Source organism: Petromyzon marinus, unplaced genomic scaffold, assembly GCF_048934315.1.
Source record: "Petromyzon marinus isolate PM22_M1 ecotype Great Lakes invasive population unplaced genomic scaffold, UKy_Petmar_22M1.pri1.0 PM_G_Scaffold_33, whole genome shotgun sequence".
In the NCBI taxonomy this organism is placed as follows: domain Eukaryota; kingdom Metazoa; phylum Chordata; class Hyperoartia; order Petromyzontiformes; family Petromyzontidae; genus Petromyzon; species Petromyzon marinus.
In genome coordinates this window covers 114,167-131,460 of record NW_027422906.1, presented here as the reverse complement: position 1 = coordinate 131,460, position 17,294 = coordinate 114,167, and the positions used below count along the sequence as shown (strand labels likewise).

The 17,294-nt window shown below is 43.6% G+C and overlaps 1 protein-coding gene across 1 annotated transcript in view; it reads left to right on the top strand.

Annotated features, from left to right (window-relative positions):
* Positions 1-12,530: 12,530 nt before the first annotated feature.
* The window catches only part of LOC142915627 (uncharacterized), a 36,143-nt gene continuing 31,379 nt past the window's right edge, over positions 12,531-17,294 (top strand). Inside the window, exons 1-6 of the mRNA XM_076061349.1 lie at positions 12,531-12,620; positions 14,195-14,359; positions 15,134-15,201; positions 16,580-16,653; positions 16,828-16,886; positions 17,018-17,087. Coding sequence (XP_075917464.1) covers positions 14,240-14,359; positions 15,134-15,201; positions 16,580-16,653; positions 16,828-16,886; positions 17,018-17,087 — 391 coding nt within the window. The 5' untranslated portion in view covers positions 12,531-12,620; positions 14,195-14,239. The remainder of the gene's footprint in view (positions 12,621-14,194; positions 14,360-15,133; positions 15,202-16,579; positions 16,654-16,827; positions 16,887-17,017; positions 17,088-17,294) is intronic.

Sequence of the window (17,294 nt, the reverse complement as noted above, 5' to 3'; positions counted from 1 at the left end):
TGTGAGTGTGAGGTTGTCAGTGTGTGTGTGAGTGTGAGGTTGTCAGTGTGTGTGTGAGTGTGAGGTTGTCAGTGTGTGTGTGTGAGGTTGTCACAGTGTGTGTGTGAGGTTGTCACAGTGTGTGTGAGTGTGAGGTTGTCACAGTGTGTGTGAGTGTGAGGTTGTCACAGTGTGTGAGTGTGAAGTTGTCACAGTGTGAGTGTGAGGTTGTCACTGACCCTGGTGAATCTTCGTCGTTGTCAAGGCCGCAGGTTTCACCTCCCTCACGACTCTCAAAATGGCGGCGAGCGAGGAGGGGGAGGAGCCAGAAAACTCCGCGTCACGTGGGAGGGGAGAAACTGAAACCTGATTGGCTCCAAGGCGGAGAGATTTTTATTTTTTTTACGGGAAAACTTTATTCTTTTTAACCGTACGACGGATTTACAAAACTCACCATCAACAATAAACACTCGCGTTGGTATTAGCGCGGTCTGATTAATTTTTTTTAAAAAAGTTATTGGTTACGTAAATATTTATAAAACGCGGTAATATCAGAAATCTCATCTGAGTTCCAAAAAAAATGACCCAAATGATATTCCGTATTCTTAGCTCTTTCGGTAAAGTCACGTTGAAGGGAACCAATAAAATAATAAAATATATATGAAACAATAAAAATTCTCACGACGTTTTGACCATAACACAAACGGTCGTCATCAGGTGTGTCGGTTTGCATAAATTTATTTATTTTTAAACGGTGTATTTATGTATTTTTAAACGTTAGCACCACGCGCAGCGATTTGGCAGTTTATTTAGAAGGACTAGTCCATCTATGTTCTGAAAAGAGGAGGGGGAAGACGAAAAATTAATGTATGCTGTCTGAAAGCCACTGTAAGCGTGAATAATCAATTAAGACCTGAAATGGTTTATCCAATCGTTCCAATGATTGCTAAGCCAGAATCCATCTTCTCGGTTGAAATTGTCTCTGTGCTTGTATATGTGGATAGCCTCATGAACGAATCTCTCATGGTAGCCAGATGGCTTACAAAGAACCTCTGTCTTGGAAAAGTCAATGTCACGTGAGCCTTGCTAGTGACGTCATGTCACCAAGGTATTCACCCCACCCCCGTCCAGCACGCCCTTGAGAGTGACGTCACCTCTGCTTGGTCACTGCCGATATCTGTTCCGGTACAATCCTTATTTGGGCAAAGCTACGCCCAGTGACTGGTGGCTCATTAACATAATGAGTTCGTGAAAGCCGTCGCGAGTTTATTGGGACGGGTTCAGCACCCACGCCCCCATCCCTCGACATATGGCCCGGGCTCATTAACATAATTTTATTCAGTTACGGAGCCGCTCGTGGTAGGGGAGTGTCTTGTACCCCGGACGTGACGTCATGTTACCTGCTGCTGTCGTGTGACGTCACGAGGTAACAGGAAGCGATCGCTTCGCTCTTGCACTGAAATCTGAGGTGAGAAATTATGATCGTGTGGGTGGTCGTGGTTGTTGTGGTGGTGGTTGTGGTGGTGGTGGTTGTTGTTGTTGTTTACCAAGGTAGAGCCCCTCTCTCTTTCGTAGGGATGTCAGTTGAGTAGCAGCGAGCATGGGAATCGATGTCCAGGTTGGAACTTTACAACGCGGGGCCTAGCCACGCAGGGCCTTGCCTCCTGCCCTCGCCTGATTGCGTTCACTTTAATTATCTCGCTTAAGTTTAATTTGTCTTCACCCGGCTCGCCACTTTGTAACTTTGTTTTATTGTAAATATTCACGCAGTTTTTATTTATTTTCACCAGGCCAAGCCCGCTTGAGCTGCTATACCGCTCTTGTTATCAGAAGCGACCTGCCCACAACAACACAAGGTGAGGCTTTGTCAACGTGTGTGAATGTTTTGACTTAAAACTTTGGTGACTGCAGGAATTAATATTCTTGGTTCTTTCGGTAAAGTCACGTAGATAGAAAATAAAATAATAAAAATAAATGAAAATACAATTTTTAAAATAAAGTAATGAACCCACGACGTTTCGATCGCAACACAAGTGGTCTTTATCTTATTGAATTTAATCTGTTATTTTTATTTTCTATCTACGTGACTTTACTGAAAGAACCAACAATACGTGCGTCAATGTCTATCGGTCAAAGACGCTAAGCGCGTGCCGCTGTTGACTCTGAATGTGTGGAGGGGAACACCTTCACCACGGGGAGAGACAGACAGAGACACTGATAGCCTCGGCTATGTTGATTGATCCTCGATGCATTACTTGGTGGAGTGAGGAAGAATTAATGCTGAGCAGATGAAGGTGGCCAGGCATGGTTCTGGTCACACCACCACCTGTTTACTCATGGCAGTGTGTGACAGTGTCAAGTTTGTGTTTGCAGTAAAGTCTATTAACTCTATTGCACACGGAGGTTATATCAAAACATTAGTTTATTTTTGTTTTCCTAAGGAACTCTTTATAAGAATGGAAACAGGAGGTGAACACAGCACACACATTCAGCTGAAGTCGGAACTGTTCATCCGCAGCATTCAAGGACATCTGAGCCTGGATTCACACCTCTAAGTTCTGATTGAACGTTAATTTATGCATTTCTGCATAACACAAATAGTATTGTTTTCAACACCCTTTGCTATGTCAGCTGAATTTAGCTTTCATAAATATTCCTTTTGTAGTCAGACAGCTGAAATTGTGTGCTTAGAGTTTTGAGTTAACATTCATCTTGAAGATATGAAGGCTTCCAGGCATATTAATGAGTTAACATTCATCTTGAAGATATGAAGGCTTCCAGGCATATTAATGACATTTTATCTCTCATTGTGTGCCATAACAGCCCGTGGAGAGAAACCCTTCAGGTGCACTCTGTGCTGGAAGGCATTTGCAGATTCATCAAATCTGATTCATTTGGAAAACTTTTTCACTACATCATGAATATATTAATAAGTATAGACGTGTAAGTCACGTGTGTATTCCTCTGTGCCTGACGTGTAGATGGTGTGGATATTATTTTTTTCTGTCTGCAGCTGACGCTTCCTCTGCAGAATTGGTCTGATGGAGCAAAGGCACTCAGCGCAGCTCGGTACGACAAGTCAACAATGCGACCAGCGTGCATACAGCACGGACCGGACTGGAAATTTGACACGGCACCAGAGAACTCACACAGGAGAGAAACTCTTCAAGTGCACTGTGTGTAACAAGGCATTTGCATGGCCATCAGTTTTTCAGAACCACCAGAGAACACACACGGGAGAGAAACCCTTCAGGTGCAGTGTTTGTGGGAAGGCATTTTTATGGTCATCTGCTCTTAAAAAACACCAGAGAACACACACGGAAGAGAACCCCTTCAAGTGCAGTGTGTGTGGGAAGACATTTTCAGATTCATGTACTCTTAAAACACACCAGAGAACACACACGGGAGAGAAACCCTTCAGGTGCAGTGTTTGTGGGAAGGCATTTTTATGGTCATCTGCTCTTAAAAAACACCAGAGAACACACACGGAAGAGAACCCCTTCAAGTGCAGTGTTTGTGGGAAGGCATTTTCAGATTCATTTGCTCTTAAAACACACCAGAGAACACACACGGGAGAGAAACCCTTCAAGTGCAGTGTGTGCATGAAGGCATTTGCACAGTCATCTGATCTTGTAAAACACCAGAGAACACACACGGGAGAGAAACCCTTCAAGTGTACTCTGTGCGGGATGGCGTTTGCACAGTCACCACATCTTATAGTACACCATAGAACACACACGGGAGAGAAACCCTTCAGGTGCACGATGTGCGGGATGGCGTTTACACAGTCATGTAATCTTGTAAAACACCAGAGAACACACACGGGAGAGAAACCCTTCAAGTGTACTCTGTGCGGGATGGCGTTTGCACAGTCACCACATCTTATAGTACACCATAGAACACACACGGGAGAGAAACCCTTCAAGTGCAGTGTGTGCGTGAAGGCATTTGCACATTCATCTGCTCTTAAATCACACCAGAGAACACACACAGGAGAGAAACCCTTCAGGTGCAGTGTGTGTGGGAAGACATTTTCAGATTCATCTGCTCTTAAAAAACACCAGAGAACACACACGGGAGAGAAACCCTTCAGGTGCACGATCTGCAGGATGGCGTTTACACAGTCATATCATCTCATATTACACCAGAGAACACACACGGGAGAGAAACCCTTCCAGTGCAGTGTTTGTGGGAAGGCATTTTCATGGTCATCTTCTCTTAAAAAACACCAGAGAACACACACGTGAGAGAAACCCTTCAAGTGCAGTGTGTGTGGGAAGACATTTTCAGATTCATGTAATCTTGTAATACACCAGAGAACACACACGGGAGAGAAACCCTTCAAGTGCAGTGTGTGCGTGAAGGCGTTTGCACAATCATCTGATCTTGTAAAACACCAGAGAACACACACAGGAGAGAAACCCTTCAAGTGTACTCTGTGCGGGAAGCCGTTTGCAGATTCATCAACTCTTCGAAGACACCAGAGAACACAAAAGCATCGGAAGATCCACAAGGAGCAGAGTCGGAGTCTGAAATCAGCTTGTGAAAGTCAAAGTGCCGCAATGAGCCCATCCCTCATGAAACAAGAACCGGACGAAAATCCCAGCTTGGACACTTTTAAAGGTATCAAGGTGAAATATGAAGAGGTGATGGTGAAATGTGAAGAAGTGATCAGCGAAGAAGTGAAGGTAAAATGTGAAGATGAAGATTCAACTCCAAAATGGGACCTTCACATCGTGAAGCAGGAGGAGAATTCTGACTGTGAGTCAGAGTGAGGCAACTCCCAGCAGTTTGTGGAAGTGGAGGTGTGGGTGGACTTGCTCCTAGACAATACAAAGTCAAGTGGAGACCCGGTAGATGTGTAAGCCAGAGACGATGTCGCTACAATAGGCCTTTAATGACAAGAACGTGAAGTTGAACACTTTGTGGGCCCGTGGGTTGGGTAGATCTATAACCAGGAGCAAGAGCCAATAAGCTCCCAAGCATTCACTATGTTATCATAATTGATTTTACATGGTGCTTGCTTAATCGCCTCAGCAACTCAAAGTTTTGTATCTCATCTCACGCTCGAAGAGCATCCCCAAGTAGCAGCTGCCCCTGTGTGGTACAAGGTGGTGTCCCTGCACCGGCCTGCATGTGGACAAGAGCCTGTCATCTTCTTTGGTTCTTTCGGTAAAGTCACGTAGAATGAGAATAAAATAATGAAATAAAACAATAAAATTCTCACGACGTTTCGGCCACAACACAAGTGGCCTTCAGGTGAAAGGAACAAACCTGTCGGGACGACAGAGCTACAATGAACGCTGCTAAGATTCTACGTGACTTTACCGAAAGAACCAAAGAAGATGAATCCTTGCAGTCACGAAAGCTTTAAATCGAAAAAAAGAGCCTGTCAGTAGGGGGCGATGATTGTTGCGTCATCTCAGTTGTGTAGTTTGTAGGTAATGTTTAAAATTTGCTACATTTTCACTCAGACGCCAGCATGCAATGGCCTACTCGTTTTGAATGACACAATAGTATGTTTACATACACTGTGAAGCAGACTGTGCCACTTTTTTAAAAGCTTCTTGTTAATACGATGTAACGTGATGCAGTATATTTCACTGCAGTAATCCAATTTTGTTAATATGCCTGTCAATAATTTAGAATGTATACTTGTCTGGTTTTGTGCATACTTGTAACATTTGATCTATAAGGGTCAAACATTGACTAAGTGATGTTAGGACAAAGTGTGTGTGTGTTTGAAAGTAACCTGTACAGAGAACTCAGGTGAGACCCGTTGTTCTTGTGATACAGGTCAAACGGTGTTTTTGTGTTCCACGAAGCATCTGGAGCAACTCATTGTCTTTGAAATAGGTAGCACGCTCGGATCATTCATCAGTTACAAGGCATACCACTTAAAGGTTACACGTATAGGAGGAGGTACATTCTCTACAACACGAATTGTAGTTTTGTCTTACGTGTTGACGTAGATTTTGTCTAACTGGGACAAGAAATGCTCCTTGCTGATTGACGTCTGGATGTTCGTAACCATCGGTTGAAGCAAACCCCACTGCTGTTGTTGAGACGCTGTGCACCAATAAGGGTCCAACACATTGACGGCCTTCAGGCCAGGAAAGTCACAACATTTGCACACGAAGGACGCATTCACGCAAGTACCCCATGCTCCGTTTTTGAAGTTTTGAAATGAAACATCTTTGAATTGTGTTGTGTTTTGAATTAGATGATTTAATTTCCTCATTAAAAGCTTGTTTCAATTTACATCTGGAAGACTTCATCGAAAAGGACATTTCGCGTGAATTTTCTCTCGTCATTAAGTAGATGGCCTTGCCGGGGGTTTGGTTCAATGTGGACACAAACAGGGTACATACACAGTGTATACACACAGTGTACACAGTGTACACACACACAGTGGCACACAGTGACACAGTGTGCACACGCAGTGTACACACTGTGTCACACTGTCACACAAAGTGTAAACTGTGTGTGTGTACACTGTGTGTGTACACACACACAGTGTACACACTCAGTGACACACAGTGACAGTGACACAACAACAACCGCCATTCGCCACTAAGTGGCGGTGACGTCACCACGACGCTTGTGCCAGGCACAGTGACACACACACAGTGACACACACAGCGACACAAAGTGACACACAGTGTATACACATAGTGTACACACACACAGTGTACACACACAGTGAACCAATAGCTCAGATGTGTAGTCATTTCTGTGACCAGTCACTAGCTAATCACTCAGTTGTTTCAATGCTGGAATTCGCCTAGTTATTTCAATGCTAAATTCTCCTGTTTGATTTGTACTAAGGGCCTCGGTGAATGTGTATGCTCTGACTTTAACGTAGCTATTTCTGCAGCAGGTACAAGCTCAATTTCTGCAGCAGGTACAAGTTAATCACTCAGCTATCTCAATGCTAAATTCTATGCTAATTCCATTGTCAAGATGTGTATGCCTTAACTTAGCTATTTCAATGCTAAATTCTATGCTAATTCCTTTAACAATGGGTGCCTGTGCGGGTGTGTATGCTTTAACTTTTAACATAGCACTTTCTGTGACCAGTCACAAGCTAATCATTCAGCAATTTCAATGCTAAATTATATGCTAATTCCTTTGTCAAGGCGCTTTGTTCCTCTCACACAGCTTAAAGGCCGTATCTGAACGTGGCTCTTTCACTCCAGCGCTGTCCTACCAGACAGTCTCGCCCCCTTCACCTGATGAAGGCCGCTTGTGTTGTGGCCGAAACGTCGTGAGAATATTATTGTGTTATTTTATTTTATCAATTTATTATTTTATTATCATTCTACGTGACTTTACCGAAAGAACCAAAGAAGATTCTCTAATTTATTTAGTTACGGAGCCGCTCATTGTGGGAGGAGCGTGTCTCGTACTCCGGAAGTGACGTCATGTCACCTGCTGCCGCGTGACGTCACGAGGTAACTGGAAGCTATCGCTTCCTTCACTGAAATCCGAGGTGAGAAATTCTCATTGCGATTCTGGTTGTTGTGGTGGTGGTTGTGGTGGTTGTTGTTGTTTACCAAGGTAGAGCCTCTCTCGTAGGGATGTCAGTTGAGTAGCAGCGAGCATGGGAATCGATGTCCAGGTTGGAACTTTACAACGCGGGGCCTAGCAACGCGGGGCCTTGCCTCCTGCCCTCGCCTGATTGTGTTTACTTTAATTATCTCGCTTAAGTTTAATTTGTCTTCACCCGGCTCGCCACTTTGTAACTTTGTTTTATTGTCAATATTCACGCAGTTTTTATTTTCATTTTTTGTTAGCAGGCCAAGCCCGCTTGAGCTGCTATACCGCTCTTGTCATCAGAAGCGACCTGCCCACAACAACACAAGGTGAGGCTTTGTCAACGTGTGTGAATGTTTTGACTTAAAACTTTGGTGACTGCAGGAATTTATATTCTTGGTTCTTTCGGTAAAGTCACGTAGATAGAAAATTAAATGAAAATAACAATAAAAATAAATGTAAATAAAGCAAAACAACTCACGTCGTTTTGATCGCAACACAAGTGGTCTTTATTTAATGTAATTGTATTATCTGTTATTGTTATTTTCTATCTACGTAACTTTACCGAAATCAACAAGAATACGTGTGTCAATGTCTATCGGTCAAAGACGCTAAACGGAGTGACGCGCAAACTCCAAATATACAGCAGGCGTCAGGGTCGGGATCGAACCCACGACTTCCTGTATACCAGGTGAGGTAGTTAACATCTCACCACGGAGAGAGACACGCAAACTCCAGTTAGCCTCGGATATGTTCGTTGATACTCGATTAATTACTTGGTGGAGTGAGGAAGCATTCATGCCAAGCAGATGAAGGTGGCCAGGCGTTATTCTAGACACGCCACCGCCTGTTTACCCAGTGACTGTACAGTTTGTGTTTGCAGTAACGTCTATTAACTCTGTTGAACACGGAGGTTATATCATAACAATAGTTTACTTTTGTTTTCCTCTGGAACTCTTTATAAGAATGGAAACAGGAAGTTAACACAGCACACATGCAGCTGAAGTCGGAACTGTTCATCCCAGCATTTAAGGACATCTGAGCCTGGATTCACACCTCTAAGTTGCGATTGAACGTTAATTTATGAATTTCTGCACAACACAAATAGTATTGTTTTCAACACCCTTTGCTGTGTCAGCTGAATTTAGCTCTCATAAATATTCCTTTTGAAGCCAGACAGCTGAAATTGTGTGGTTGGAGTTTTTGGTGAACATTCATTTTGAAGATACGAGGGCTTCCAGGCATGTTTATGACCATTTGCCCTCTCATTGTGTGCCATAACAGCCCTGTGATGAATTTGGGAAACGTTTTTACTACATCATAAATATATGAATGTAGACGTGTAAGTCACATGTGACTATATATGCATTCCTCTGTGCCTCGATACTGACGTGTAGATGGTGTGGATATTATTTTTTTCTGTCTGCAGCTGACGCTTCCTCTGACGCTTCCTCCGCAGAATTGGTCTGATGGAGCAAATGCGCTCAGCGCAGCTCGGTAGGACAAGGCTCCAATGCGACCGGTGTGCATACAGCACGGATCGGACTGGAGATTTCACACGGCACAAGAGAACTCACACGGGAGAGAAACCCTTCAAGTGCACTGTGTGTTGGAAGGCGTTTTCACGGTCATTTGTTGTTAAAAAACACCAGAGAACACACACGGGAGAGAAACCCTTCAAGTGCACGATGTGCGGGAAGGCGTTTGCACAGTCATCACATCTGCAAAGACACCGGAGTACACACACAGGAGGGAAACCCTTCAGGTGCACTCTGTGTGGGATGGCGTTTGCACAGTCACATCTTAAAGTACACCAGAGAACACCGAAGCATCAGAAGATCCACAAGGAGTGCAGTCTGAAATCAGCTTGTGAAAGTCAAAGTGCCACCATGAGCCCATCCCTCATGAAACACGAACCGGAAGAAAATCCCAGCGTGGACACTTTTAGAGGTATCGAGGTGAAATATGAAGAGGTGATGGTGAAGAGGGAAGAAGTGATGGTGAAGAGCGAAGAAGTGAAGGTGAAATGTGAAGATGAAGATTCAAATCCAAAATGGGACCTTCACATCAATGGAGGCAACGTGAAGCAGGAGGAGAATTCTGACTGTGAGGCAGAGCGAGGCAACTCCCAGCAGTTTGTGGAAGTGGAGGTGTGGGTGGACTTCCTCCGAGACAATACAAAGTCAAGTGGAGAACCGGTAGATGTGTAAGCTTGAGACGATGTCGCTACAATAGATGCACCTTTGTCACAGGCCTTTAATGACAAGAATGTGAAGTTGAACACTCAGTTTCTAGGTTCTATCTGCAGAGTAAGGGCGAGCGGCCAGTCTTTGTGGACCTGTGGGTTGGGTAGATCTCTAACCAGGAGCGAGAGACAATAAGCCCCCAAGCATTCACTATGTTATAATAATTGCATTTACACGGTGCTTGCTTAACCGCCTCAGCAACTCGAAGTTTCCTGTCGTACCTCGTCTGAAACACTCGAAGAGCATCCCCAAGTAGCAGCTGCCCCTGTGTGGCACAAGGTGGTGGCCCTGCACCGGCCTGCATGTGGACAAGAGCCTGTCAGTAGGGGGCGATGATTGATGCGTCATCTCAGTTGTGTAGTTTGTAGGCAATCTTGATTCGAAGCTTTCGTAACTGCAGGAATCCACACTCTTGAGTTCTTTCGGTAAAGTCACCACGTGGGTAGAAACATAACAGATCACGGCGTTTAGATCACAACACAAGCAATCGTCATCAGGTGGGACAACCACAGCAAGAGAAACTGCTGAAGTAGTAGGCGCCTACTCCAGCAGTTTCTTCTTCTTGCTGCTGTGCTTGTCCCACCTGATGACGATTGCTTGTGTTGCCATCGAAACGCCGTGATCTATTATTTGTAGCGTAATGTTTAGAATTTGCTACATTTTGACCCAGACGCCAGCATGCAACGGCCTACTCGTTTTGAATGACGCAACAATAGTACGTTGTACATACACTGTTAAGCAGACGGTGCGTATTTGTAAAATAGCTTCTTGTTAATACGATGTAACGTGATGCAGTCAATTTCGCTGCAGTAATTCAATGTTAATATGCCCGTCAATATGCCCGTCAATAATTTAGAATTAATACTTGTCTGATTGTGCGCGTACATGTAACATTTTATCTGAGGGTCACACATTGAATAAGTGATGTTAGGACAAAGTGTGTGTGTGTGTTTGGAAGTAACCTGTGCAGAGAACTCAGGTGAGACCCGTTGTTCTTGTGATACAGGTCAAAGGGTACTTTTGTGTTTCACGAAGCGTCTGCCTCTGAAGCAACTCATCGTCTTTGAAATAGGGAGCACGCTCGGATCATTCATCAGTTACAAGGCATACCACTTGAAAGTTACACGTTTAGGAGGAGGTACATTCTCTACAACACGAATTGTAGTTTTGTCTTATGTGTTGATGTAGATTTTGTCTAACTGGGACTAGAAATGCTCCTTGCTGATTCACGTCTGGATGTTCGTACCTATCGGTTGAAGCAAACCCCACTGCTGTTGTTGAGACGCTGTGCACCAATAAGGGTCCAACACATTGACGGCCTTCAGGCCAGGAAAGTCACAACATTTGCACATGAAGGACGCATTCACGCAAGTACCCCATGCTCCGTTTTGAAGTCTTTAAAATGAAACATCTTTGAATTGTGTTGTGTTTTGAATTAGATGATTTTATTTCTTCATTAAAAGCTTGTATCAATTTACATGTGGAAGACTTCATTGAAAAGGACATTTCGTGTGAATTTTCTCTCGTCATTAAGTAGATGGCCTTGCTGGGGGTTCGGTTCAATGCGGACACAAACAGTGTACACACACACAGTGTACACACACACAGTGTACACACAGCGTACACACACAGTGTATACACACAGTGTACACATACACAGTGTACACACACAGTGTACACACACACAGTGTACACACAGTGTATACACAGTGTACACACACACAGTGTACATACAGTGTGTACACAATGTACACACACATTGTACACACACAGTGTACACACACATTGTACATACAGTATATACACAGTGTACACACACGGTACACACACAGTGTATATATACACACACAGTGTACACACACACAGTGACACACAGTGTAGACAGACAGGGTATACACAGTGTACACACACACAGTGACACACAGTGACACACAGCGACACACAGTGACACACACATTGTATACACATAGTGTACATACACACAGTGTATACACAATAATGTCCACGGTGTTGTAGCTGAGCTCACACACCCAAGGGAGGGAGCAATGGAAAATGAATCTAAATCAACTTAAACTCCACCTTTGTGACGTCACCACTCTGCATTACCTCATCGGCGTGAAACGCCAGGGGGAGGTTTCCCTCCGTAGTGACGTCATGTCACCAAGGTATTCAGTCCACCGCGTTCTTGAGCGTGACGTCACCTCCGCCTGGGTCGCTGCCGATATCGTTCCAGTGGCAATCCTTATTTGGGCAAAACTACGCCCAGTGACTGGTGGCTCATTAACATAATGTATTCGTTAAAGCCGTCGCGAGTTTATTGCGACGGGTTCAGCGCCCACGCCCCCATCGCTGACATATGGGCCGGCCTCATTAACATAATTTATTCGGTTACAGAGCCGCTCGTGGGAGGGAAGTGACGTCATACTACTTCCTGCTGTCGCCAGGCAACAGGAAGCTGCCGTGTGCGCGCTTGCACTGAAATCCGAGGTGAGAAATTCTCATCGTTGTGGTGGTGGTGGTCGTTGTGGTGGTGGTGGTTGTTGTTGTTTACCAAGGTAGAGCCTCGCTCTCTCTCGTAGGGATGTCAGTTGAGTAGCAGCGAGCATGGGAATCGATGTCCAGGTTGGAACTTTACAACGCGGGGCCTTGCCACGCGGGGCCTTGCCTCCTGCCCTCGCCTGATTGCGTTCACTTTAATTATCTCGCTTAAGTTTAATTTGTCTTCACCCGGCTCGCCACTTTGTAACTTTGTTTTATTGTAAATATTCACGCAGTTTTTATTTTTTTCACCAGGCCAAGCCCGCTTGAGCTGCTATACCGCTCTTGTTATCAGAAGCGACCTGCCCACAACAACACAAGGTGAGGCTTTGTCAACGTGTGTGAATGTTTTGACTTAAAACTTTGGTGACTGCAGGAATTAATATTCTTGGTTCTTTCGGTAAAGTCACGTAGATAGAAAATTAAATAAAAATAACATGGTAAAAATTATTAATAATTGTAAATAAAGCAAAAAACCCACGTCCTTTCGATCGCAACACAAGTGGTCTTTATTTAATGTAATTGTATTATCTGTTATTGTTATTTTCTGTCTACGTAACTTTACCGAAAGAAACAAGAATACGTGTGTCAATGTCTATCGGTCAAAGACGATAGACGGACAGACGCGCAAACTCCAAATATACAGCAGGCGTCAGGGTCGGGATCGAACCCACGACTTCCTGTATACCAGGTGAGGTAGTTAACATCTCACCACGGAGAGAGACACGCAAACTCCAGTTAGCCTCGGCTATGTTCATTGATCCTCGATTAATTACTTGGTGGAGTGAGAAAGCATTAATGCCAAGCAGATGAAGGTGGCCAGGCGTTGATTCTAGACACGCCACCGCCTGTTTACCCAGTGACAGTGTACAGTTTGTGTTTGCAGTAAAGTCTATTAACTCTTTGATTTAAAGCTTTCGTGACTGCAGTAATTCATATTCTTAGTTTTTTTGGTAAAGTCACGTTGAAGAGAAACAACAAAATAATAAAATATATATAAAACAATAAAAAATTCTCACGACGTTTCGACCATAACTCAAACGGTCATCTTCAGGTGTGTTTAAAATACATTTATGCAAAACAACACACCTGAAGATGACCGTTTGAGTTATGGTCGAAACGTCGTGAGAATTTTTTTATTGTTTTATATATTTTTTATTATTTTGTTGTTTCTCTTCAACGTGACTTTACCGAAAAAACTAAGAATATCTATTAACTCTGTTGAACACGGAGGTTATATCATAACAATAGTTTACTTTTGTTTTCCTCTGGAACTCTTTATAAGAATGGAAACAGGAAGTTAACACAGCACGCACATGCAGCTAAAATCAGAACTGTTCATCTCAGCATTCAAGGACATCTGAGCCTGGATTCACACCTCTAAGTTGCGATTGAATGTTAATTTATGAATTTCTGCATAACACAAATAGTATTGTTTTCAACACCCTTTGCTATGTCAGCTGAATTTAGCTCTCATAAATATTCCTTTTGTAGCCAGACAGCTGAAATTGTGTGCTCGGAGTTTTGGGTGAACATTCATTTTGAAGATACGAGGGCTTCCAGGCATATTTATGACCATTTGCCCTCTCATTGTGTGCCATAACAGCCCGTGTGATGAATTTGGGAAACGTTTTTACTACATCATGAATATATGAATATAGACGTGTAAGTCACATGTGACTATATATGCATTCCTCTGTGCCTCGATACTGACGTGTAGATGGTGTGGATATTTTTTTCTGTCTGCAGCTGACGCTTCCTCTGACGCTTCCTCCGCAGAATTGGTCTGATGGAGCAAATGCACTCAGCGCAGCTCGGTATGTAATAGCCACGGCTTGGAAGGCTGTTGATGCACGCTCCTTATGTCATGTGTTGTGTGTTCTTTTCTTTCACAGAATGAAGATCACGTGTCAAAAACGCACAATCCTGCGTGCTGCAAAATGGACAATTTGAACACGTGGAAAGTCAGAGTTGACACTGAGCTCGACAAAAAGGAGGAAGCTGTCAGTGAGACCCTGGAGACAATCGACACTCTGCAGAAATCAACTCGAGAAACACAGGTGGGCAGCGGCAGCAGCAAGTGGTCTCATTTCTCTAAAGCAGTGCTTCTCAGAGTGTGGTCACCCTCCTTCCCCCCCCGGTACCACCGGTGGTCCTCCACGCTTCTCCAGGTGGTCCGCAGGGCTGTGAGAAACACAGGTGGGCAGCAGCAGCAAGTGGTCTCATTTCTCTAAAGCAATGCTAAAAGACGGGAAACAAAATAATAAAAATATAAAACAATAAAATTCTCACGACGTTTCGACTGCAACACAGGCAATCATCGTCAGGTGGGAAAACCACAGCAAGAACATTTTTCACACCTGATGATGATTGCTTGTGTTGCAGTCGAAACGTTGTGAGAATTTTATTTTTTATATTTTTTTATTTTATTGTTTCCCTTCTACGTGGTGGTGACTTTACCGAAAGAACCAAGAATATGAATCCCTGCAGGCACGAAAGCTTTAAATCAAAATTTATGTTCAATCTCCTTGGTTCTTTCGGTAAAATCACCACGTAGAATGGAAATAAAATAATAAAAATAAAACATAATAAAATAAAATTCTCACGACGTTTTCGGCCACAATGCAAGTAGCCTTCCTTGTGGAGACCGAAATGTCGTCGTTAATTTTATTTTATTACGTTTTATTTTTATTATTTTATTGTTTCCATTCTACGTGGTGGTGACTTTACCGAAAGAACCAAGAAGGTGAATCCCTGCAGGCACGGAGAGCTTTAAATCGAAACTTTGTTGAAACGGTATGTGTCACCTCGGTGTGTGTTGTGTTTCCTTTTAGCTTGAAAATGAAGACGTCAACGTTCAACTTCAAGACGTGATTAACGTCAAACGAGGATCAACGGAGAAGTAAGAAGTATTTATTTCCCTTGAATTTTCTCTTTTGTCTTCCGTTAGGTTCCTAAACTTACGCTAGCGTGACACAATTGCGTTCGCGAAGGGAGCGGAAGTTGTCAGGTCACACGTCACAATCTACCATTGTATAAAGTTAAGTACTACTGAGGCGGTCTGGCCAGTGAAAGGCAGCAAGGTATCTGACAGAAAATGGGCTAGTCTATAGGTAGGGGAGTTGATCGTGGCTACGATGGGTCGTAGTGGGGTGCCTTCTTTATGAATCTTGGGAAGACCATAGAATCTAGGGGGTCTTGCAGCAGAAGGTTTTAGGGAGGGACGTTTAGTTGGGTCGATTAGGGAGGTCGAACTTGTGATGATCTTGTTGGTTTTTATCGCTAGGCTATTAGTAGGGTCATTTTTGATTTTTGAGTAACTTCCATCGTTGAGCAGATTCTGGATTTTGTTGTTCTATGAATCTTTATCCATAATTACAGTAGCGTTGCCTTTATCGGCTGAGAGGATGACTATATCAATAAACACAAAGTGTTGTGTTAACAAAACAAAAACTGGTGGTGTAGTTTAGTTGGCGTGACTATCAAATTACCACAGACGCAGCTTTGTGCGAGCGAATGGTTGCCGCTGCCTGTTATAAAAGTGATACATTCTGTCTGAATGTTTACCAGCACTCTCAGTGCTCACACAATCACATTCGTACACATTGTGAAAGAAAGGGGTGAAGATGCAGCCCTGCAGTTCCTTGCTCACACCGCTGCTCGGCAGGAAGGACTCTTACGAGACGGAGCTCCGGAAAGCCCCTCTAGAGGGCGTGTTGTCCGACATTGCCACGCTAAGCCAGACGTCTTGGAAGCGGTGGGAGTAGCCACACTTTTATCTCGCCACACGTGACGCTTGCCACATCGACTTAATGTGGCGTTACGCATTTATACAGAAACCTTTATTTATCCTGGAGAAACCCGCTGAACGATGAAGCTCTTTTTTAACAAATGTCCAGTAGATTTCAGAGATGTCCGGTGGACTACTGGGTGGAGGTCAGAGGTCAAGCGAGGAGATCAAACGAGCAACTTCTTGATTACACCAACGTCTTCTCTGCAATTTAATGCTTTCGTGACTGCAGGGATTCATATTCTTGAACCGAGAATATCTTCTCTGCAATGCACTTTGTCGGGTTTCATCGGGTTTCTCCAGGATAAAAAAAGGTTTCTGACTCTGTATAGTATTGTTTAATTTGTGTTATTTTATTATTTCCCTTCTGCGTGACTTTGCCGAAAGAACCAAGAATATCTTCTCTGCGATGCGCTTTGTCTTAAATGGTGGAGATTTTTCTACGAAGGTTTTCTGACCGCTGTCCTTGCCATATGCCTGTGTCCATAAGAATCCGTGCCACCGGGGAGATGTGTGACGATCTGAAGTGCCAAGCCTCTTCAGTGCAACAAACATTCACGAGAGGTACATTCTCAACATTGACGGTGTAACACGTTTAGTGATTAAACTTGATTGTCGTTGACTCACGTGTGTCACGTGCCTACGGTGATAATGGACGTTGACGGTGTAACACGTTGAGTGATTAAACTTGCTTGTCGTTGACTCACGTGGGTCACGTGCGTACGGTGATATTGACAGCTGAAGCAGAAAAGGAAAACACGGAATATGTTAACTTGTCACGGAAGCAAGAAACGAAGGTAAATGTACGATACATTTTTTATTTTGTTTTAATTTAATTGTATTTCTTGACAAACGTATAATGGTATAAACGTGCACACGTGCACATTTCATATTTATGCTTAAACCCTGCTGTCATCTTCCTTTAAAGACATTTGCGGTGACTCTCGGCGATTTAAATTTAAAGACTCAAAATAACAAGAACGTTACGTTGGACAAAGGTGAGTCTCGTGCATGGTGACGCAATGCATAGCTCAGTAATAAGAAGGTTTTGTCAAATATATAGAGCAGCAATGTCCTGAAACAGTCATACATCGTATATTTGTTTGGGCACAGTGGTGCATGCCTGTAAGTAAACTACAAACCCGTTCGGCTGTGAAGTGGCGGTACAGAAAATGGGCCCCTTGATTCCAGCTGTGCAAAGCTTT